The sequence below is a fragment of the Phascolarctos cinereus genome, unplaced genomic scaffold, assembly GCF_003287225.1.
Source record: "Phascolarctos cinereus isolate Bilbo 61053 unplaced genomic scaffold, phaCin_HiC Scaffold_726;HRSCAF=1367, whole genome shotgun sequence".
Classification (NCBI taxonomy): domain Eukaryota; kingdom Metazoa; phylum Chordata; class Mammalia; order Diprotodontia; family Phascolarctidae; genus Phascolarctos; species Phascolarctos cinereus.
This window is the reverse complement of record NW_027556098.1, coordinates 154,957,327-154,981,904: the sequence shown is the minus strand read 5'-3', so window position 1 is coordinate 154,981,904 and position 24,578 is coordinate 154,957,327. Positions and strand designations below refer to the sequence as shown.

At 37.6% G+C, this 24,578-nt stretch overlaps 1 protein-coding gene across 2 annotated transcripts in view; it reads left to right on the top strand.

Annotated features, from left to right (window-relative positions):
• The window catches only part of TMEM163 (transmembrane protein 163), a 399,751-nt gene that overhangs the window by 308,383 nt on the left and 66,790 nt on the right, over positions 1–24,578 (top strand). For both annotated transcript variants that reach the window (XM_078146075.1, XM_021009490.2), the window contains exon 5: positions 17,673–17,769. In XM_078146075.1, the coding sequence (XP_078002201.1) occupies positions 17,673–17,769 (97 nt within the window). The remainder of the gene's footprint in view (positions 1–17,672; positions 17,770–24,578) is intronic.

Sequence of the window (24,578 nt, the reverse complement as noted above, 5' to 3'; positions counted from 1 at the left end):
ATCACCTTCTGAACCTTCCTTCTTTTTAATTGGATTATTTGTTTAGGGATTCCTTGTACTTTTCTTCTTCAATTTTAAAATTAAGTAAGATTTTTCCTGACACATGTCTCTCAGTGCGGAAAAAAAGCTGGTTACCTGTGGCCTGAAGTGGATCAGGTCTAGACTTAGTTCTTTTTTTGTTTTGTTTTGGTTTTGGTTTTTAGGCAATTGGGGTTAAGTGACTTGCCCAGGGTTACACAGATAGTAAGTGTCAAGTGTTTGGTCTGAGACTAGATTTGAACTCAGGTCCTCCTGACTGTCTGCTCTATCCATTGCGCCACTTAGCTGCCCCTAGACTTAGTTCTGGTGGTCATTCTGGACTTCTCAAATTTTGCAAGCTTCTTTGGGAAACTGAGCTAGGGGCACAGAAAAATTAGAAGCTCTCATCATTTTTATTATCTTATTGAATATTTAAAGTGCTTTTATTACTTTTTTATTACCTTTAGTTCATTATGCAGAAACCATCCCAATATAAATATTGTTTACTGTTTCAAAATTTCTATCTTTAGAGCAAGGTTTCTTAACCTGTTTTGTGTCATTGACTCCTTTGGCAGTCTGAGGAAGCCTATGGACCCCCTTCTCAAACTAGTATTTCTAAAATTCATAAAATAAAATACATAGGATTACAAAGAGAATCAATTACATTGGAATAGGTATCAAAATGTTTTTTTTTTTAAATCACACATAAGTCTCCAATCATCCTCACGTAGCAAGTGTTTTTAACTACCTTATTATATGCCAGGTAATATATTAGATGCTGGGAATACAAAGACAAAATTAAAACAATAACTGCCCTTGAGGAATTTATGGACACATCATGAACACATGGGCATATTCAAAGTAGACACAAAATAATCACAAGGTAATTTTTGCTGGAAAGGCTCTAATAGCTGGGGTGAAATGGGTTGAGGGATAGTAAGAAAAAACTTCACAGGGAAAGCATCATTTGAACTGAGCTTTGAAAGAAATTTGAGATTCTAAAAATCAGGGGTCAGGAGAGAGTGATTCTAGGCATAAAAACAGTTAATACAAGGGTATATAGGCAAGAGACAGAGTGTCATGTCAACAAGTAGGCCAGTGTGGCTGGATTGTAGTATATTTCAACAATGCCTTAGTTTAGTGTGTCTATCTTTCCACAGTCCCTCCAACATTGACTATTATAATCATTTTTTTTTCCTTGCCAATTTGTTGGGTATAAGGTAAAACCTCAGGGTTGTTTTGATTTAGGTTTATCTTATCAATGGTGTTTCAGAACAGTCTTTCTTGTGGTTGTTAATGGTTTGCAATTCTTTTGAGAACTGTTGGTTCACATCTTTTGACTACTCATCTATTAGAGAATGACTTTTGGTCCTATATATTTCTGTTAGTTGTCTATGTATTTTGGATACTAAACCCTTTGCTAAGAAATTTGATTAAAAGATTTCTCCCCACTCTACTGCTTCCTTTTTAATGCTACTTGCATTAATTTTATTTGTGCAGAAGCTTTTCAACTTCATGTAATCAAAATTATCTATTTTATCATAATTGTTTTTTTTCTCCCTTGTTGGTTAAGAGTGCATCTCCTACCCATAACTACCAAAGGTATAAGATCTACTTTTCTTCCATTTTTTATGTTATGGTCTCTAATATCCATTTTAATGTATTATTAAGAATAATAATAGCTAATGCTTAAGCTTTAAGGTTTGCAAAGTGTTTCATTAATATTATCTCTTGTTATTGCCTCGCAGCAGCTCTGGGTTAGGTCCCCATTTTACAGATAAGGAGACTGAAACAGAAATCAAAAGACTTGCCCAGCATCAAACAGCAAGTAAATATGTAAGGCTGGATTTGAACTCAGGTCTTCCTTACTCTGAAATCCACCACTCTTTCCAGTGCACTACATTCACATATTCTCATAAATTATTTTAATGAGTTTGTCCAAAGCTTAATAGAATCTTATAGAAATTGGTGGGGAGGATTAGAGATGCTAAGGAGAAGAACAGTTTGGGATCAATGAGGGTACTTCTGAAAAGGGTAGCTCTGAATAAGGTTGCCAGACAGTTAAAGGATAATCTGAGGGCACCGGGTAGGGATGGGGGGCTCACTCATTGCAGTGAGAGGGTACATAAAAGAAAACAGAAAGACATCAGAGACAATTTTCGCCAAGAGCTATCTGGTTATTTAAAAATCTCTGAAATTGGAAATTGGAAAGGACATCAGATGTCATGAGATCATAGATCGTAGAATTTGGACCTGAAAAATATCTTGAAGATAATCTAGTCAGGGATGAGGAACCCACAGCCTCGAGGCTACATGTGGTTCTCTAGGTCCTCAAGTGTGACCCCTTGACTGAATCCATACTTCACAGTCAAAGGGCCGCACTTGAGGACCTAGAGGGTCCCCACCCCTGATCTAGTCTGACCTCTATTTTATTTTATTTTTAAAAAATTTTTCTATTGTTGCTTTTGTTTTCTCATCAGTCATTTCTAGATGTACACTTCCTGGAACTTCCTCCTCTTTCCCTCACCGCCTACACATTATTCATACGTAGCCCCCCTCCTCTCTATTGAGAAAATGGAGATATGTTTCATTATTTGTTCTCTATAAACCCTTCTTTTTACAGAGGAAGAAATTGAGACTAAGAGAAGCAAAGTGACTGACCTAAGGTCTCACAGGCAATGTCAGAGGCACAATTTCAACCAAGCTTCTCAGACTGTGGTACTCTTTCTGCTGTTGGAGAAGATCTTAGAGACATCTAAATCAGTCCCTGCTAAATTAAACACCATATTTCTCCTCTAGTTAAAGCCATACCTCAGCAGGAATATCCTCTACAATGACCCCAATCAGTGGCTCTCTAGCTTCTACTTGAAGACCTCTACTGAGATAGTATGGTGTGATGGATAGGGTGGAGGACTTGGAGTTAGAAAGACCCCTCTCTGAATCTTCCCTCTGAAACTACATTTGTAAACATCAGGGGGGCCATTTAATATTCCTGAGCCTCAGTTTCCTTCTCTGTAAAATAGGGAAAATAATACCTGTAGTTTATAAACCAAAGGTTTGTTTTGAAACCCAAATAAGATAATTTATGCAAAGTGCTTTTTGAAAATTAATGAGCTTCTAAGTGTTGGCTGTTATCATTATCATCATCACTGATACCCTCCATCCCAAGATGCACCCTTTCCTGCTTTTAGAAAGATTTAATTGGGGGAGGCAGCTAAGTGGCACAGTGGATAGAGCACCAATCCTGGAGTCAGGAGGACATGGGTTCAAATCTGGCCTTAGAAATTTACTAGCTATGTGATCTTGGTCAAGTCACTTAACCCCAATTGCTTCCCCCAAACAAACAACAAGAACAACAACAAAAGATAGCTTTAATTATTAGGAAAATTGTACTTACATCAAGTCTAAATTCACCACTTTTCAACTTCTACCCATTGCCCTCATTGCCCTTTGGGACCAAGTTGAGTAATTTTGGTCCAGCGTTCACATATAAACCTTTCAAAAACTGACAACTTTAATTACCCTCTATCCCCCAATTCTTCAACCTCCTGTCTTTTTTTTTTAGGCAATTGGGATTAAGTGACTTGCCTAGGGTCACATAGCTAATAAGTGTCAAGTGTTCGATCTGAGGTCAGATTTGAACTCAGGTCCTCCCGACTTTAGGGCTCGTGCTCTATCCACTGAGCCGCCTAGCTGCCCCTGAGTCTTTTCTCCTTATGTCTAAACATCCTTAGTTCTTAGAACTAATCCCTTTGTGTCTTGGTCCTTAGTTCCACCCTGGTAGCCTGCCTCTACGTAGTCTCCATTTTTTCAATGTCCTTCCTAATATGTAATGCTGAAACTTAACACAATTCCCTTCCATTTTCCTGGTACTATGCCTCCATTTATCCAACCGAAGGTAGTATTAGTGAATACTAATTTTGCTTGCCATGTCAAGTTGGGGCTTATACTGAGATTATAGTCCAATGAAGCACCTTGATCTCTTTCACATAAATTCTTATCTTGCCATGTCTCTCTGATCCTATGTTTGGGCCATCGCTTTAAAGGAAAATTTCTCAAAGGAGATCATCATAGTATTGCCTTTGGCACGTATTCAAGACACTGTTACTATCTGGCTTACTCCATTAAAGTGAGGCAAGCTAACAGGGGATAATGCATTGGACTTAGAGTCACAAATCTTGGTCACTTCACCTAAGACAGGGTAGGGAACTGTGACCTCAAGGCCACGTATGGACTTTTGACTGAGTCTAAGTTTAACAGAACAAATCCTTTTTTAAAAAATTTTTTTATTTTTTTTTTAACAAATCCTTTTATTAAGGGGATTTATTCAGTAAAGTTTGGATTCAAAGGGCCACACCTGAAGACCTAGAGGGCCACATGTGGCCTTGAGGCCACAGGTTCCCCATCCCTGATTATGTATTTAAGGTCAAGTTCAAGTTCTGATACATATATTGACTACGTGACCCTTGACAAACTACTTAAGTTCTCAGGTTTTTTTTTTTTTGGAAGCAGTTGGGGTTAAGTGATTTGCCTAGGGTCACACAGCTAATAAGTGTCTGATATTGGACTTGAACTTAGGTCCTCCTGACTCCAGGATAAATACTCTATCCACTGTGCCACCCAGCTGCCCCCTCAGTCAGTTTTCTAGAAGTTGCATAACAGTTGATCATCTATCAATGAGAATGCTTGCTCAGCATACCAGTGAAATCATAGATTCAAATCACTTGCCCAATAAAATTCCTTAGTAAATTGATATCCTTGCTATAATTGTTATCAAGAGATAAAATGAATCTAAACCAAAATGTGTGTCATTATTCTTAAATATTAAGCTTCTTAAAATGAATGAATGAATACATAAATGAATGAATGAATATATAAATAATTGAAAATAGTCGTTTTGTTATCCCAAAAGAATTAGTGTCTAGGTAAAGGTCCATAATAGTCTATGCTGTTTGGATCACATTTAGAGTATTGTTTCTGGGTATCATATTTTAAAGGGGACCCTGATAATTTAGATAGAATTTAGAATAGCACAACCAAGATGGCAGAAAGTTAGAAACTATAGTATATGAAGGAATGGCTGAACTTCTAGGTTTTTAGCATGAATAAAAGAACATAGATTCTCTCTTTGAATATCTGAAGGGTTGCTATGTGGAAAAGGAATAAGTCTTATTCTGCAAAGTTCTGGAGGAGATAAATAGAATCCATAAGTGGAAACTATTGAGAGTCAGATTTGGGCTCTACATAAGAATTTTCTCACTAGTGGTGCTGTCCAGGTGCAGAACAGCTCACATCTTGGCCAAGTGCTAAGAAACATTCAAGTAGAGACTGAAAAACTCTCAGAAATACTGTAACAGAGGGCTCTTCTTTGGGGGGGGGGACTTGGGTTTAAGTTTCATGATTTTTAGGCTTTTTCCTCAAATTTAAGATTCTATTAATCTCTAATAGAAACTTTCAGGCAGTCACAGACCATTTGAAAAAATAATCCTAGGCAAAGAATCTTTCCCAATTCCCCAGAATTTATTCTATAGATTTCTGAGTATTCAACCTACTAAAGTAGGCTTCATTTTGAAGAAATACATATTTGTTTTTTCCCTTCTTGGACGGCACACAATATGCTTCAGGCAGCTGGGCGGCACCATGGATTGAATGCTGGGCATGAAGTCAACTCGAGTTCAAATCCAGTCTCAGATACTTTTTAGCTGTGTGATCTTAAGCAAGCCACTTAACCTCTGTCTGTCTCAGTTTCCTCAGCTGTAAAATGGGGATAATAACAGCACCTACCTCCAAAGTTGTTGTGATAAACAAACAAGATAATAACTGTATAGCACTTAGCACAGCACCTGGCACATAGTAAGAGCTATATAAATATTAGCTATTATTAACTCTTATTATGTTTCTGTGTTGGAAAGTGTTCACTCCTGCAAAATCTATTTGTATTATGGCACATTTTTATACCTATACCCACCATCCCATTCCCTGTTGAAAAAAAGGCTTTTATTGACTTGCCTTGCCTTTTGAACACTTATACACAAAAGTAAAGAAAGATCCTTGCTAGTGTAACACAATCCACTATTAAGAAGCCATAAATAAAGCATGTGTTCATAACTTGATCTTTTAGTTTTCATCATTGGCCACACATTTAAATAATTTCCATAAATTATAAAAAGATGGAGTAGGTCAGAAAACTTTTGGCTCTCCAAATTTCCTCCACAAAAAAAGATAGAACATCACGTCAGACGGAACTTAAAGGAGCAGGACATAAACAAAAGTCAGGGTAAAGCAGTTGTTCTTCTAAGACAACTTGAGAAGACCCCAAGAAAGACCCAACCTCCAGGGTTGGAGGTTGGCTTGAGTGAAGAAAAAATAATAACAAAGTTCACTTGGAAGAACAAAAGGTCAGGAACTTCAAAGAAACCAGGGGAAAAAGATATAAAGAAAGCAGATCCAGCAGTATCAGACCTTAAATTATATTACGAGGTGAGAGTACTGTTGCAGTATGAAATGGATAATTTTGATTATTTTAAATCAAAAATTTCTTGTATAAATAAAATCTGTATGGCCAAGAATAGAAGGAATACAAAAAATTGGGGAAAAACTTTCATAGACAGTTTCTCAGATAGGATGTGATTGTGTTGGAAATTGCTGTAGTGTAGAAAATGGTAAGTTAGTGGATCCAGGAAAACATGAAAAGACTTGGACTTATGAAGGAAGATGCTATCCACTGTCAGAGAAACAGATGACAAGTGGAAATAAGCATAGGATGGTCTTACATGAGTGTATATGTGTATATATATATCTGTGTGTTTATAGCAATCTTTGTATATGTGTATGTGTATACACACACACATCTTTGCTTAATTGTAGCCTTCTTTAGGGCAGAGGTATGGGAGGGAAGGAAAAAATAATCAAAATTCACAGCAGAGAACAAAAGAAAACCTGCAAGGAAGCAAAGAAAAGCTGGACAGCCTTTAGTATTTAGTATTATACAAATTATTTTTCTTGAAATGGAAATTTATTATTTTATATTGAATCCTCTCTTATGTTCTGCTGTGTACAGGGCAATTTTTTTTCTTTTCTCATTTTGTATTCAAGTTTAAAACAAATATTAAAAATTAGAGAAAAAGAGAAAAATTATATAGTATTTTAAGGTTTGAAAGTGCATTTATAAATATTATCACATTTTATTCTCATAACAACCTTGGGAGGTAGGTGCTTTTCCCCCATCCCCTAAGGATCATGGGATCTTTCTAACCAATGTGCTGCTGAAATCTTCCCTGTGTTGTCTTTCCCATGAGAATGTGAGCTCCTTTAAATTAGGGAGTCTTGGGGCAGCTAGGTGGTGCAGTGGATAGAGCACCAGGCCTGAAGTCAGGAGGACCTGGGTTCAAATCTACCCTCAGACCAAACACTTGAAACTTAACTAGCTGTGTGACCCTGGGCAAGTCACTTATAATTGCCTAAAAAAGGCAAATAAAATAGGGACTCTTAATTTTCTCTTTGTATCCTCAGCACCTAGCACAGTGCTCTGTACATAGTAAGTGCTCAATAAGTGCTTTATTCATTCATTATCCCCTTTTTACAAATGAAAAAACCAAGGTAGACAGAATCAAAGTGACTTACCCAGGGTCACGTAGCTAGTAAGTGTCTTTCTTAGGCAGGTTTTGAACTCAGGTCTTCCTGCTTCCAGGTTCAGTCCTCTAGCCACTACCTACCTACTGAAACTAGAAGGGCCTCTACTGTGAAATGTTTTAATACTTTAAAATCTGACATGAAATATCATAAATCAAATATTAAACATTAAAATTTGAATTAATTTGATTAATTGTGAGAAGTGCATATTTTAGAGTTTAAGTAAAAGTTGGGAAAAAATGGAAAGAAGCCTGTTATCACTCACCTTTTGAATTTCACTCTCCTATTAAAAATAGGCAGGTAGTTTAGAATTTAAAATAAATTGGGCTTAACTAATAAGAGCTGAAGTCCCACAAGTGCATAAATTGGTCAAGGTCTAGATATTCAGCTCAGTAGCAGCTATGAGAAGGTTTTTGTGTGCATTTGGAGAAGAGGGGGTCGAAGTAAGGAGTTGAGTATCTGCGCAGGTTTTGATGTCCCACCTTGAGATCTGAAAATTAATACTTTCAACTAATTACACTTAGAGGCTCTCAATCCCATCTGTAATTAGCACACTTCACCCTTAGGGTGCAAATATCTGACAGCTTTTTACTATTCTTGAGGAAACATCGAATGTGTTTGAAACAAGAGTAGTTAGAATTTGAGGCAATGTGGGAATTATACAACTATAGAACAAGAGAATTTTGAGAGCAGTGGATGGTAGTTGGATTGTCTATTCCTTGAAAAACCTCCCCACTCCTTCCTCAAAATTGCCTCTTGCTTTATCAGGGGAGATGAAGTGGGCTGGGAGAGATTGCTTATTTCTTGCATAGGCTTCTCTTGGCTGTTGTACCTCAGCTGCCTGAAAGTGTAACTGCTATGCAAGATTCTGCATGCCCATTTGACTGTCTGCTAGTCAGGCTACATTGTTTATATCTTTCATCTGCTTTCTTCCTGCTCCCTTCCCCCAAACATTTCCACCTTTGTCCCAAGACAGGAGCGAAGTACCAAGGAAGACACTGAGCAAGCAGCATTTGCTCTGCTTATTCCTAACCAGAATCTAGGCAATGTCCCATATCTCATCACAGTCTCTGGAGTGAATATATTATAAGATCGCCACGTGTATAGCCCAGAACATGAGAGTGGCTGATGGTCCACAGGTCCGAGCACTAGCCTGTAAATTAAGTGATGTAGATTCTATTTCTGAATTAACTGGGCAATTAATAGGTGACCCTGGAAAAATTTCTTAAACTTTTGCATCTAAACTTGTTTAAAACACAAGTTTAGATCCCTCCCTTTTTCCCCTCCCCCAACCAACTCTGCTGATAAGGGACTGCCAAGGGATTTATGAGCTGATATACAAAGAACTTTGAGTGCTTGAGAGGAAAGATGCTATGTAAACATAATGCATTATTAATAAAATGTTTAAAAATAGCATCATACTCCTTTGCTAATAATAGCCATCTTGGCTGTGCTAACAGATAAGTGCCAAGTTACAGCCTTACAACCACGTTAGAGAAAGGCTGACGGTTTCTTTTAAATTTATAGCATTAGAAGGAAAATTAAAATGGTAAAAAGACAGACTTTTGGTTTATAAAGGATTATGGGGACTAGTTTTTCTTTTTTCTTTCCAAGTACACAGAATTTCAAGCATCCTGGATTAGAAACGGATCTTAAGACATTTTCTACTTTGATTCTCTGCTTACAGCAACAGAAGTGAAGGACATATAGTCAAAAAAGTGCAGGTGTGCTTTCTTTTATGTAACAGGGAAGTTGATGAGTTGTGTGTAAAGTCAATTTTCAAAATCAAATTGTAGGCCTTTATTGATTTATTCTACATTTCAAAGATCCCTTTAAAATTTCTGATTGATCTTCATCAGACAGTTGATTCCTTACACTTTGACTTTAAGGTTTATTATTCTCCCTCTTCCTAGACTCTTTGATAAAGAAATGATTTTTAAGAGCTCATTAGCAATTAAATAAAATTGGAAATCATCCAGGCATAACACATATTTGATAATACCAGCAAGTCCCTCTCACTTAAACCTTTAAGAAATGCCTTTTGTAAAGGAATCCCTTCATGACACAAAAAGAATTCCATAATCTTATTTATATTATATAGAGGACATGATTTTTTTTAGTGTATAATCTTTTTTTGAGGGTGGGTGTTAGTGGAAAGATGGATTCCTTTCATCAGTACAAAGAGCTCCCAGTTTGCAAACTCCTTCCACTTATGGAGATCAGTAAATTGTCTTTCATTTTATAGATTCATAGAGTTGCCTGGGGGCACTGGAAGGTTAAGTGATTTACTTATGGTCACACAGCCAGTATGTACCAAAGTCAGAATTGAACCCGGTTCTTTCTTACGCTAAGGCTGGTCATTACACCACATTGTTTTTGTATATGTAGATGTAAGCGTGCTTAAAGTGACTTTTTCTGTGATAAAGATGGAGATGATTCTCTTTCTCCCTATTTTACCCATATTCCTTTGTGAAACTCTTGGAACCCAGTGATTTTTTTTTTTTGACTGAAAATGACCCCATGTTTAGACTGGTTTCTAGAGAAGGGGAAGAGTAGTTCCTTTGCCTTTGTGGCTGTCATACACAAACATGCCACTCTACTAGTTTCTTGAGGAAATGAAATTAACCAGGCAGTAGCTGTTTGTTTAGAATTTGTTAGATGCCATTTTCCCTCTATAAGTTCAAGATTAAATGATAGTTTAATAATTAAATCCCAGTGATTTTACACAAGAGTCCTCCAAATAGAAATAAATTCTTGGAGTCTAAACTTGAAGATTTTTTCTACCTTCAGTACCAAATTATTCTCCAGGAAGAGATACATTTTCCTTTGAAATCTCTTTTAAATAAATATCCATATTTTTCTCCTTTCCAAGTGTTCTTATTTTAGGGTTATAGTCCATGTTCTGGGAGCAGCTTGGCAGCCCTCATATATTAAGATTAATCCCCCACTACCCTCACCATTCTTCATCAGACAAAAGACTATGGAAGTGCTTCCTAAAAAAATAGAAAATGTTTAGACTGTATGCAGAGTTGAGACTAGACATATACATTGAAGCAGATAGCTGCCTAGGATGCATCCTGTGATGGGGTGGAGCAGGGATGGGGAAAGAGAGCAACAAAGGGATGGTTTGTAATGTTGTTTTTGTAAATACTCATTTATACTGCCAGAACATTCTACTGCCCATAATACACATATCTTAGTTACATTATAAATGAAGTCACATGTTAGGCAAAGCTCAAAACCTCCAGTGGACAGTAATAGATAAGAGAATAGCATTTTGAATTCAACAGATGAGAACAACAGATGAATTATGTCGTGGGTGCACAAATGCTTCACCCAGTTCTGAGTGTGGGCAGTATTTATTACAAGTAAAATCAGAATCTTAGAGTTAGAAGTGACCTTAGAGGTCTTCTAGTCTAACCTATTCCTAAGCAGGAGTCCCCTCTACAATATACTTGGCCTTAAGGTTGTCTAGACTCTGCTGAAAGACCTTCCAGGTGGCTTTTCTTAATTTAGCTATGCCTTGTTCACCAAATCTCAGGGCTACTTTCCTTATTTTTCATATTTTTATACTGTTTCCAATGTTCAATTGCAGTAGCACACTTCCCTCCCCCCTTCCTTCTTTTTAGGCTTTCAAAATCACTTCTAGTTTCATATATCTCTTTGATACCTTCCATTTCTTCCTCCTTGTCATGCTTTCACTGAACTGCTGTCCATGGTGCTTCCTCTGTCCAACTTTGAATTTTCAATGTGAGCCATGGTTTTCTGCTTTATGACAAGTCCTAGTTTGGGATTCTTCAGGTTACCTTTCTTCAGGGCTATGTACTTTTTGGATGATTAATGGCTACTTGTTCATGACCTGATTTTTGCTTTCTCTCTCCTTTTCTTTTTCATTTAAAGGCAGCTAGGTGTCACAGCAGTTAGAGTGCTAGATCTGGAATCAAGAAGACCTACCTAAATTTAAATCTTGCCTCAGATATTTACCAGTTGTGTGACCTTGAGCAAGTCACTAATTGCTTGCCTCAGTTTCATCAACTATGAAACAAATATATTAATACTGCCTACCTCCTAGGTTGTGAGGATAAAATGAGATGATAATTATAAAGCACTCTGGAAACTTTACATACTATATAAATGCTAGCTATTATTATATTCAACCATATTTTCTGTCTTAAGTGTCTCATTACAAAGATTTGGCATCCCACCTGCTATGTACTGCTTTCATACTTTTATTACTCAGTCATTATTAAACTATCCCTTTCTTTTTTCTACTTTGCATCTTACTTTTTTTGAAATCATTATAATTTCTTGAATTATCTTCTAACCACATTGATTTTTAGGTTCACACTTGTATTTTAAGAAGCATTGAGTTTGAATAGCAAGAAATCTGAATTTGAGAGGCTATGGCTTGCAATTCCATAAAACTGACCCTAAGAAGCCTAAATCATTCTGCTTTGCTAATACAATTAGGGATAACATCAGTTTAATAGATTATCAACATTTCCTAATCTAATTTGACCATGTAACCAATGTCGTGACTGGCTGAGCACCAGCAGACTCCAGACATTAGCAGTTTTGACTGGTTTTTACTGTATTTAGATGGAGAGATGTGAATGGCCAGACAACTGAGCACAGAATCATAAACCCAGAGCCAGAAGAGACCCTAGAATCCATCTGGTCTAACCCCTCATTCTATGGACAAAGAACAAAACCAAACACAGCACAACTTGAGGCTCAGATTAGTGATTTAGCCAATGACATTCACATAGATAAATAGCGAAGTCGTGATTTGAACTCACTTTCTCTAGCTCTAAGTCCAACGTTATTTCCACCACACCAGGATGTAAGAAAAGAGTCCCTGATAACAGTCCAAGATGGTGGGTGGTTCTTGCTACCTTGGGCAAAGTCCTGAGCATATCAGATCCTATGACCTGTCTGTGCTGGGACTTAGAGCAAGTGGGTGAATGTTGGCATCATAGTCTCTCCTCTCTTGCCAGGTGCCTCCAGCTTGATGGGCAATACCTTCTCACTTGTTGGAAGCAAATGGGTGGTGCAGTGGTTAGAGACCTGGACTTGGAGTCTGGATGGCCTGAGTTCACATTTTATCTCCCACCCTTCCTAGCTGTTTGACCCTGGGCAAGTCACTTAAAACATCTTCTGTTCCTCAGTTTGCTCATCTGTAAAATGGGAGGGGGAGGGGGTTGGACTTCACAGTTCCTAAGCCCCCTTCTGGCTCTCTAAATCCACAATCCCATGACTCTTAGGGAGGCCCTCTGTTTTCTGACATGCACCACTGTGTTACTTTTTTTTATGCCCCTCTGCTCCCCTCCTACCCCCCATAACTACAACAATGTTCCTCAAGTCCTAATATGCTTTCCTCCCCAGCCCTTTCCATTCTGATTCCAGACCTGCATTCTTGTTCCCACAGTCAGCAGTCCCTCAGACATCCAGATGAGAGTCTGGAATTTATCTAGTCCAACTATCTCTTTTTCTACTGATGAAAAAAGAATGCAGCCCAGAAAATTGAGTGGTTGTCTGAGGTTGCACAGCTAATTAAAGGCAGAGCTGGGATTAGTTCTTGGAATATGCCAACAGAATACCTGAGTTCTAGTAGAGGAAGTCTAGGGATATGAAATATATCTATGTGATTATATATAGCAATATACCTGTATATGCAGATCTGTGCACATGCATCTTGTGTTCATGAGTGATAGATTTACATAAGGGTGAGGAACCAGAGGCCTCAAGGCCACATGTGGCCCTGTAGGTCCTCAAGTATGGCCTTTTGACTGAATCCAAACTTCAGAGAACAAATCCCCTTAATAAAAGGATTTGTTGTGTAGAACTTGGAGTCAGGTAAAAGACCGCATCCAAAGACCTAGAAGGCTATATGTGGCCTTGAGCACAGGTTCCCCACCCCTGGGTTTACTTATTAATCATAAGTCATTCAGGCTACTGTTAAAATTAATTTTTATTTTCTGAGCACTGATTAGGTCTAGAAATATGTTAATTTATGGGGAAATCACATGGGTTAAAAATTTTTCACATATAAGGTATATAAAGATAATGAACTGATAAAATTAGAATGACTATTGTCTTTTCTTTTCACCTCATATCCATTTTATTCCTATTGTTCTTGAACTTCTCCCTTGCCATTCTCTTGCCTTTACCACCCTTCTTCTCCCTCCATTTTATATCAAAATTAGCATGGTTAAATTATTTTCTTCTTTCCTAGGTATTATTAGATTTCCTTCCTTAAACACCTTACCTTGGGCTCCTGCATGAAGATCAACATCCAAGGTCTTATGTCACTCTTTCTCAGCATTATTTTCCTTCTGAGTCACTTCCCAACCTTGGTTTACTCCTACCCTTCACCCTGTCTGTTCCTGCTCTCCTGCTGCTAAACCCACTAGTGGAAGTCATATAACCATGCTGACAGGGGCCTCTAAAATTTTATAGAATCTAAATATGACTGGGCCCTTACTGCTATATGCCAGTTCTTCTCTTCTTCCAGCCACCTATCTTGCCCCTCCTTCCTTATTTCACAGCAGGGGACCTTGATTCATACTTTACTGAAAAATCAAAGTCATCTGTTTTGAGTTCCCTTTTCTCTCCAATTCTATACCTCAAACTTCCTCCACATGATTCCTCTACTCTCTCCCTTTTTGCTACAATTTTCATGTAAGAGGTATCTTTTTTCCTTGTTAATACTAGTCCCTCTACATGTGCCCTTAATGCCATCTCTTCTGGGAGCTTGATCTTTTAATTTTTCAATTATAGTCTCCATCCTCCTTTCTTTTTCCCTTCTCCTCTCTTTTTCCCTCTTCCCTCCACTGATTCCTTTCCTGCTGCCTAGCCCAGTTCTCCATTCATTAAGTCTTCACTTGACTCTACCACCCCCTCAAGGTATTGTTCTATACTTTTTTTCACTTTCACAGCCAAAGTCATAGTAAAAACTGTTTATGTTCATTCTCTCAACTACTTCATCTTCTACTCACTTTTTAACTCCTTGCAATCTGGCATCTAACCTCATCAATAAACTGAAATTCTCTTTCCAATATCATAATAAATCTTTTTATTGCTAAATCCAATAGATTTTTCTTATCTTTATCTTTTTTCACCTCTCTGCAGAATTTGGCACTCTTTGTAACCTCTTTTCCCTTGGTACTTTCTTCCCTAGGTTTTTCTTACACTACTCTGACCTTGCTCTCCTCCTACCTTTTTGACCATTCCTTCTCATTCTCTTTTGCAGGTTCATCATCCATGCCCTGCCCCCTCAAATAAGAATGTATCTATCATGGCTCTGTCATAGATCTTCTTCCTTCAATACATTGTCTGTGATCTTATTAGTTCCCACATCTCTACTATCATCTATTTGCAAATGACACCCAAAATGTACAGTCAGACGTAATTTCTCTCCTGATCTCCAGTTCTCCATTTGGATGTCCTATAGCCATCTCAAATTCAATGTATCCGAAACAAAACTCATTGTCTCCTCTCCCCTCTAAATTCCCCTCTTCCCATTTTCCCTATTTCTTTTAGTGGTAGTATTGAGAATACCACCATCATTCCAGTTATCCATGTCTGCAACATTTTAGTCATTCTTGACTCTTCCTTTTCCTCTCCTTTTCCTTTACCACTTTTTCTTGATTTCTCTATATCCAATAAGTTAAGAAGTCTTGTTCATTTTACCTCCCCAATATCTTGTGTCTGTCCCTTTCTCTTCATTTACATGGCCACTATCTTAATTCAGTCAACCACCTGGCCTATTATAATAGAGTCATAATTGGTTTATCTGCATCTACTTTTCCCCCTCCCTCTACTATCCTCAGAATAGCTGCCAAATGGATAATCCAAAAGCACAAATCTATGTCACTCCTAAGCCCAAGAAGATTAGTGGCTCCCAATTACTCCTAAGATAAACTAAAACTCCTTGGTTTGTTATTAAAAAGCCTTCACAATGTGCCCCCAACCTATCTTTCCAGAGTGATTTCAGGTGAATGCCCCTCAAGCTCTCTACAAATAAACTCACTGCAAACAAATTGGCTTACTTGGCCTGCTTTTATCCCCCTCCATAAATAATATTCCATGTCCCCATTTTTTGCTTTTGCATAGACTGTCTCATGTGCTAGGAATATTCTCTCTTCTCCTCTTTCTCTCTCAGAATCCCCAGGTCCTTTAAAGGCACAATTCCAATGCCACCTTCTACAGGAGACCTTTTTTTGACCTCTTCAGTTGGAATTTTCTGCCTTCAAATTATTTTCCAAAATTTATTTTGTACATATTTTATGCACTTATTTGTGTATGTGCTATTTCTTTCCAATGGAATGTAAGCTCCTTGAGGGGAGGACTGTTTTTTTTTTTAATCTTTATATCCCTGATACCTGTCATAGTGCCTGGTACACAGAAGGCATTTACTAGATATTTGCTGAATTGAATTCCTGCTTTGTCTTATATCCAGATTTCTTGGAAAACCTACTTCCCTCTTATTTCTCATTTCTGTTTTTAGATTTAAATTTTCATGGACTTTCTTGCTTTGAGAAGTTTCTATCTTTTTGAGTTTCAAGTTCCCTCAATGTTTTCTTTCTGGGTGTAGTCTTAAGAGTTATTGTCAATAAATTTCTCCTGAAATGACTCCCTCCCTTATAAAGAAAGAAGATTGAAAACAGGAAGTTAAGTCTATTCTGATCTGAGACATTTAACCCTCTTACAGTCTGGAACACAGTAGGCATACTTAATATGGACTCTTTTTTAAAAACAGCACATATTCCTATAGCATTTTAAGGTTTACAGGCCTTTTGTTTCTCAACAACCCCACAATGTAGATCACCTACAATACTAGAATTCCCATTTTACAAGTTAAGAAACTTCCCCTATTTCTTTAAATTCTTGGGTCTTTTAAATATCTAAAACTTGAATGTGTTTTTGGTGAATCATGTCATACATTGGCTCCATATAGAGTCTCTCTTGTTATTCTTTGTTTATTTGTCAGCTGCTTGATGAATTGTTAACCCCTCCTGTAGGACACACATAACAAAAATGAGTGCCAAACGTGAGATAGCCCAACTGTCTAGACTTGTTCAAAGCGGTTTACTTGACTTTTTAATCTTGTTGCTTTAGGACTGTGTAGAGAATGCACAGTTTAAAAAGCAAAGGAACATAGTGCACTGCATTTACTTCAAATCAAGCAGTTCATCACAATAATGGATGCACGATACAGGTTGCATCTGGTTTGGATAGATTCACATGTTCTTTTGCAAGGTAGTCTTTGGAAGTTCATCCTATTCTTGACATTCATGGGTTTTGTGAATTTATTGAAATTTCTTAACTGCTTTTCACACTGTACTGACTTTTAATAGCCCATGGTGTCTGGTCCAATTGAAAGTTAATTATCAAATAGTCGTGTTGTAACAGAGGTGGCACATTGGATAAAGATTTGGGCCTGGAGTCAGGAAGACCTAAATTCAAATCTAGCCTCAGATTCTTGTGAGCTTTGTAATCCTAGGCAAGTCACTTGACCTCTGTTTGCCTTAGTTTCCTCCACTGTAAAATGAAGATCATAATATTACCTACATTATAGGATTGATTTGAGGTTCAAATGAAATGATATTTGGAAAGCACTTAGCACAGTGCCTGGTACATAGCAGGTGCTTAATAAATGCATAGTCCCTATAGTAGCAAAAGCTATTTTATGTGGTACAAAGGCCTGGGTTTGAATATGAGTCTAGCTACTTACTCAATGTATGACCCTGGGAAACTCATCTTACTCTCATGAGTTTCAATTTTCTCAATAGTAAAATAAAGGTATTGAACTAGAAGGTGTATAAGGTGCCTTTTGACTCTAAATTTTTGCCTTTCTGGGAACTCTGGGAATTGTGTGCATCCTCAGTGGGAGATTATTGAGCCATAAACTTTTCAGAATTGCTCTCTTTATCCTTTTCATGGTTGCTGTTGATTATATGAATGTCTTTGTAGGGTGGTATATTCCAAATTAACATTCTCAACCTCTTGTTTCTTTGCAGAGCCTGTGTGATCTTGGGGGTAATATTCCTTCTGTCATCTGTATGTATAGTGGTCAAAGCCATCCATGACCTTTCAACAAGGCTGCTCCCAGAAGTGGTAAGGTCACTCTTGTTCATTAAGATTCTCTTTTTTAGTGACACCAGTCTCCTTTGCAGTCCTCAAACCAGTAAATTTTCTGGGAGTAATGGTCACATTGAAAAATAACACAGCATGTCCATGTTTAGGAAGGATATGAGAATTCACGTTTATTTTCGTAACTTGACTATAGCACAGAGAGGAATGACTTGAAGAGCAGCAACAGAGAAAACGTAAGCAGCCGTTCTCGACATATGGGCCATCTGCTTTGTCACTACTGTGTTCAGCATCATTCTCTGTAGATATTTGGAGTTTGATGCTTTTTTTTACTTTAAAGTAACATATCTTTAAATGGGTCTTTTGTATTGAGAATCTATTTGTTTCACATATGGCAAAGTGATACATTTCATATTACTTCCTTCTGTCATTCTTTGTCCATTCAGTAGAATTAATGGTCTTTCCTCCTCTTTCTCCTTTTTCTTCCTTCCTAGATTGTATTACACTTCAGTACATAAAACTATTTGCATTAGGTTTTCTAGTGCAATAGAAATTCCGGTGGCACAAACTAATCTTTGGATTGGTGGGAAAAAAATTACATTGGGTATGATTTTTAAAATCTCCATGACTCTAAAAAAATCCAACTAAGATCCTCCTGTGGGATGCCTAATTCTTAGGATATAAATCATTACCTGCACTCTGATCTTTTTTTCTAAGAATGCCCAAAGAGTAGGAATATTTGAACAACTTCCTATCAGTGCATCTGCACAAAAGGCAGCCACTGTGATTACTCTGAGATGAAAGCCCTGCCCTGACAATAACTCTTTTATGTACACAAACTGTGCAGTGATTCAGAGGTAAAATCTAGGCCGATCTTGTAGCACATGATTTGGTGAATCAGGCTGAGTCTGTAGCAGAATTATTAGACTTTATATAATTTTTGCTTGGGATCATGCAGGGAAAACTGTTTGGAGAAAGTATGTCAGGCTCTTCCTGAATTCTCATTATTTAGGAGTGATTTTATGGTTATATTGAGGAGATGACATTGAAGTGAATTTCCTTAGCTTCTGAAGGCAGTTATATTGTAGTCCCAGAGGTTACCTCAAGGTATTCCTTCTCTTTATAGCAGAGACTGGAGTCACAGAAATAGATCTTACAGATTTCAGTGTTTGATATCCCCACTGACTGGTGATCTGACTTGTGTCTGATCCTTCAAAGATGGAAAAAATGGGGCATAAAGGGGTCACTTTGGCAGTCCATGTTGGGATTAGAGTATATCCATAAAATTGGGACATCAGCCTTTCCCTTCCCCCTTACCTGCTGTTTCATTTCTTTTTGACCCTTAATTGGCCAAGTAATAATTAAGGATGTTATTACATAGTATAATTTTAGGGGCCAAAGAAGGGTTTCCTTCTTATCTAACATCTTTCCTCTCTAGAGAATGACATGAAATTCTTTGAATAATGGAAAAGTCTTCCATTTCTTAGGCATGAGACTTAGGAGATAAGTATCCCTTGGAAAGAACACATTGTCTTAAATTCACACTATGGTATAAATGACTAATAGTATATATATTTTCAATGAATGAGTTTAATATAGTGGCAAATATAGGGGAAAATTGGAGATAATGGATAATTAACTGGATCACTGAAGAGAAAATATGGCGTAGGCAGAAAAGTCTGGGCTGGCCCTGACATCTGGGAACCCAGGTAAAATGTTAATTTGCTAGGCCTTTCTTATACCCTACTTGTTTGAAAAGGCTTTTTGGCAGCCTATTCTGAAGCTAATCTAGATCTACACAGTGTATAAAATAAGGCATTTTATTTAGAAAACAAAAAGCCCTGCAACATGGTAGATATTTCACTGAATTAGAACCAGAGGACCTGGATTCAAATTCAGTCTCTGCTCCTTCCTTGTGACATTAACCTCTCTGGGTGTGAGCTTCTGCATCTCTAAAAGGATGGAGTTAGACTAGATGATATCTAAGGTCCCTTGTAGCTCTAATCCTATGAATCTATAAAATTTTTAAAAAGTTCATATATTTTCATTTAAGAATATATTGTGTATACTAAGAATATAAAGTATATTCCTATGTATAGTATATTCCCCTTGGAAATTTGGACTAAAATTGTCCTATATGGCTTATATTGTTCTTACTTCACATGATTCTTAGACATTTCACTTGTTTTTAATTTTTTTTTTTTTGCTTTTTTTGGATGAGGCAATTGGAGTTAAGTGATTTGTCCAGGGTCACGCAGCTAGTAAGTGTCATGCATCTGAGGTCAGATTTGAACTTAGGTCCTCCTAACTCCAAGGCCAGAGCTCTGTCCACTTGCACCACCTAGCTGCCCCTCTTAGACATTTCACTTAACTTTTTCTGGGCCTCAGTTTACTTCATCTTTAAAATTAGAGAGTTGAATTATTTTGTCTCTAATATCCTTTATGGTTCTAAACTGTTTGCCTATTCTTATTACAGTGATGTGTTTGGAGTTCTCTTTTCTGCCCAATTCTATACTGCAAACTGGCTTAACATTATTCCTTTCTTCTCTCTCCTTTTGCTACAGTTTTAGGGTAAGAAATATCCCTTTTCCTTGTGAAGGCCATTCCTTAGGACAGCAGCTTGAACAACTCCAACCAGGGAATGAATGTGTGTGTGTGTGTGTGTGCATGTGCGCGCGCATGTGTGTATGTGTGTGTGAAATATTGCTGAAGCCAAAAAGGAAGACTGAGGTTGCCACCCATTTGGCCTAAAACCTAGGCTTCCACTGCTTAAAAAAAGAACAATCCAATCCAAAGCTGGGACCGTTTACTTTTTGTCCTGTGCAGTTTTCATTTATGATTTCTTGAATTATAGCTCTGAAAAAACATCCTTTTAAGAAGCCCATCGTGATTCAGATGAAGCTACTTGAACCCAAATCTCTCTGGATTTCATTGAATGGACGATAATAAGCCCTAACCTAGCCCAAGCCTCTGTTGCTCATTGTTTAGATTTTGATGGCTTAGAATGAGGGTAAATAGCAATTGTTTTCTATTTTTGGAGGGTCTTCCCCTCCCAAACTGATAGTTTTCTGATGATAAACTAGGCCATCTTTTGTCTCAATTCTTACCTAGCCCTCAGTCATTGAATGGGCATTGCTTCAGACAATCTGAGACCTGGAAAAGACCTTAATTTAGAAAGGCCAAAGTTACTTTGGGCCATCTCCAGTTGTCTTGACTTTTGTCTTGCCACTGAACTTTGAGGACTCTAGAGGAGGCAGTAAGACTGATGACTGCACAGCTCTGCCTTGCTTAAATTCAATTCACCTGCCGGTCAAGATATCGCCCTTGTGATGTCATTGGTCCTCTCAGTGAATGACGGATGAACAACAGCATTCCTACTATAAAAATTGTAGTGCAGACTCTCATTGCTACTCACCTCTATTATTTATTATAGCAGCTTCTTAGTTGGCCTCCCTCTCAAGTAGTTTGTAAAAGCACCAAGCCCAATGCCTGGCAAATAGCAGGTGCTTAATAAATGCTTATGCAGGGGCAGCTAGGTGGCACAGTGGATAGAGCACTGGCCCTGGAGTCAGGAGGACCTGAGTTCAAATCTGGTCACAGACCAGATACTTGACACTTACTAGCTGTGTGATCCTGGGCAAGTCATTTAACCCCAATTGCCTTGCCAAAAAAAATGCTTATTCATTTTCTTTCCCTTTTTTTCCCCTACTTCCGTTCTCTATGCCCTCTAATTTATCCTTTGTACTGCTACCAAGTTAATTTCCCTCATGTATAGGTCATTTCTGCTCAAAACTCTTTAAAAACTCTTTGTTAGAGAGGCAGAGGAATGGTGAAAAGAGTAAGGAGGACCTGGGTTTGAATTGTGCCTCCATCATTTACTAGCTCTGTGACTCTGGGCTAGTAATTTAACTTTTCTTAACCTCAATTCCTCAATTCCAAAACACAGATAATAATAGCTATAGTATCTACATCATAGGCTTGTGAACAGGTTAAATGGCAAAGTTTGCAAAGTGTTTTACATATATCAACGTGATGTATTAATGTCAGCTACCTAGGTGTAAACTACCCCCAGCTCCTACCTCTCATTTTCTCATTTCCCAACCCCATCAACCAGACCTCATTTATGTCCCACTCCAACTCTGCCTAGCCTCTATTGTGTCCCTCTGGAGTTCCCATTCCATGATGAACAAACTTCCCCATTCTGACTCTTCCTTCTATACTCCTTCCATTTATTTGCATTCACTGAGACCTGGCATCCCCAGATTACATTTCAGCCTTGGCCATCCTCTCTATTTTTGTCTGTACTTTCTCTTACATCCCTTAACACACTGATCCTGAAGAGGACGCATAATACTACTTATTCTCCACTGTCACTTCCAGACTTCCCCTTGGCTACTATCATCTCCTTTTGAAGCTCATGCTATCAGCATATTTATTGTCTACTAATCTCCAGCTCATTCTCCTTCCTTTATCAAAGCATTTAACTTGTGGTTCATAACTTTTTTCTTCCCCAATTCTTGCTCTTATATTAGGAGGCTTCAACATTCATATTGATTCTCCCTCACTCACCCTAACCTCCTACATCTTTAGTCCCTCATATCCCAAGACCTCCTCTTGAACTAAGTCATGCCCAGGGATGGTTATTCCTTGGATTTCACCATTATCTCCAAGTCTTTCACTTCCTTGATTAAAAAAAAAACAAAAAACCCTGACATTCCTCAATCAAAATAACCAAAACATCCTATCAATTTATTTTACCCTGTGTCTCACCCTTCCTAAAACTATTCACCCATCTTGAAACCTCTAGCCTTCAGTATTTTTCCAGGTACCCTTGCTCTGACTTTACTTTCTTCTCTTACCTATCTTGACCTTATAATGAAATAATTCAGCTCCACATTATCTTCTACTCTCCGCTACCTTCTAATCCTCTTGCTCCCTTAAAGTCTCTTAATAGAAGGCACTTCAGAATTTAATAGTACCTGTGGGTCATCATTATGAATGCTAATTATCATTGTATCATGTGTGTAGCAGTTAACAGAAAATCCTGATAGATAGAATACCATAAAATTAATGAGAAGACACATTTTAATCTATTCTTGAATATATTGGATAGTATTTGTCTCCAGACAGGATTATTAATGTCAATGCAAAAGCAAATTTTTTTAATTGGTCAGCTCCCAGGCATCCTTCCTTTAGCTGTGTGTGTTAAGATCAGGAGAGACCTTGAGATTATTTAGTCTTATTCTTTGATTTTATAGGTGAGAAATTTGAGAATCATAAAAGTGAATTGATCTATCTAAGGTCACACATCAAATTTGTGCCAAGAGCTGAGACTTGAACCCAGGTATCCTGACTGATTATTGCTGTTAAATGCTAAGTGAATGAGTACCAGTGCCATTCAGTACTTTATCCATTAGTCTGTGAACATTTGAAATGCTGGAGAGATAAAGAGAGACTTGTGGCAATTGTCTTAAGTTCAACAGGTCCAGAGGCTGACATACTATGTAAAATTAACCTATTTGGAGCTTTGATCTAAGCTATTCTCTTCAATCAGTATCTGAATCAAGGAGAATGTTTCATTGCCTTGCTTGTCTGTTGAGCCATGCAATTCTATGATATGAATGTGGAATTAATAGGTACTTTGAACATTATCCCAAATTACAAAACTTCATTTTACACTTTTGATTTATGCATTACATTCCATTGCTTTCCCCCAGTCACATTACAAACCAAGTTTTTTTTAAAAGATGATAATTTAATCTACATAGCTTTTTTAGAATGAGAACAATTACAACAGTGCATAAGTTTCAAGTAGGAACTGTAATTACCAATTTCTTAACTGTAAAGTTCTTTAGATAAAAGCCTTAATGTTGCTCACTCCTGTTGAGTATTCTGAAGCAATCACGCTAACTTTATTCTCTCTTATGCTATGTATAACGTGAGTTAAACATTCAGCTGCTAGGGCATAATGTGCAAATAACATAAGCTGTGTTGTCTCCCAATGTATGTGGAGGTTCTTTGGAATGTAAATGAAATAGATTTTGGGAAAAGAAGAAAATAACCTTCTGTAAAAATGTGAGCATATTTTTCTTTTTCTAGACCTATAGTTTTATTGGAGTGAAGGACTCCAGGTATGGAAACTCCCTCCATTGCTGCATATTAGTAATTTGTTTATAATTTAAGATCATGGTATCATTATATTAGAGCTGAAAGGAAATTTTTAAGTTGTTTAGTACAAACCCTCCATTTTTCAGGTAAGGAAACAGAATAAGTTTACTCAGGCAGAAAAAGCAAAAGATATACTTTGAATTTATTCCTTCTCCCTCTAAATCCAATGCTCTTTCCAATGTACCACATACTTAAAAATTTGGACAGCTGCCTGCTTCACTGAGAGATTGTGACTTTCCCATGACCATACAGCTACTTGACTCTGGGTCTTCTTGATACTAAGGAAATCACTCTGTCCATTATACCAAAATGCCTCTCATGCTTGTATATACATATATGCACATGTATACACATACTGGAAGACTCAAGTGAACCTGGTGCTTAATTCATGTCTTCTATCCAAAGAAGCTGATTGCAACCCATGCCTGCCCATCCTGTGTAACTCTGGTCACTGCCGTCTCATAACAGTTCACCATGTGGGTAGGAGGTAGAGAGGTATGTGGTGGGAGGGATCCAGTGAACTTAAGCCTTCCTTACTTTCTCTTGATCTAATGAAGACACGACTGCAATATATTGTCTGGTTAATCTTCCCTTTGCCATGTGACCAGCCCATTTTTTTATTCATAATTTATTTGACAATGTCCTTTACTCCAGGACTCTTTCAT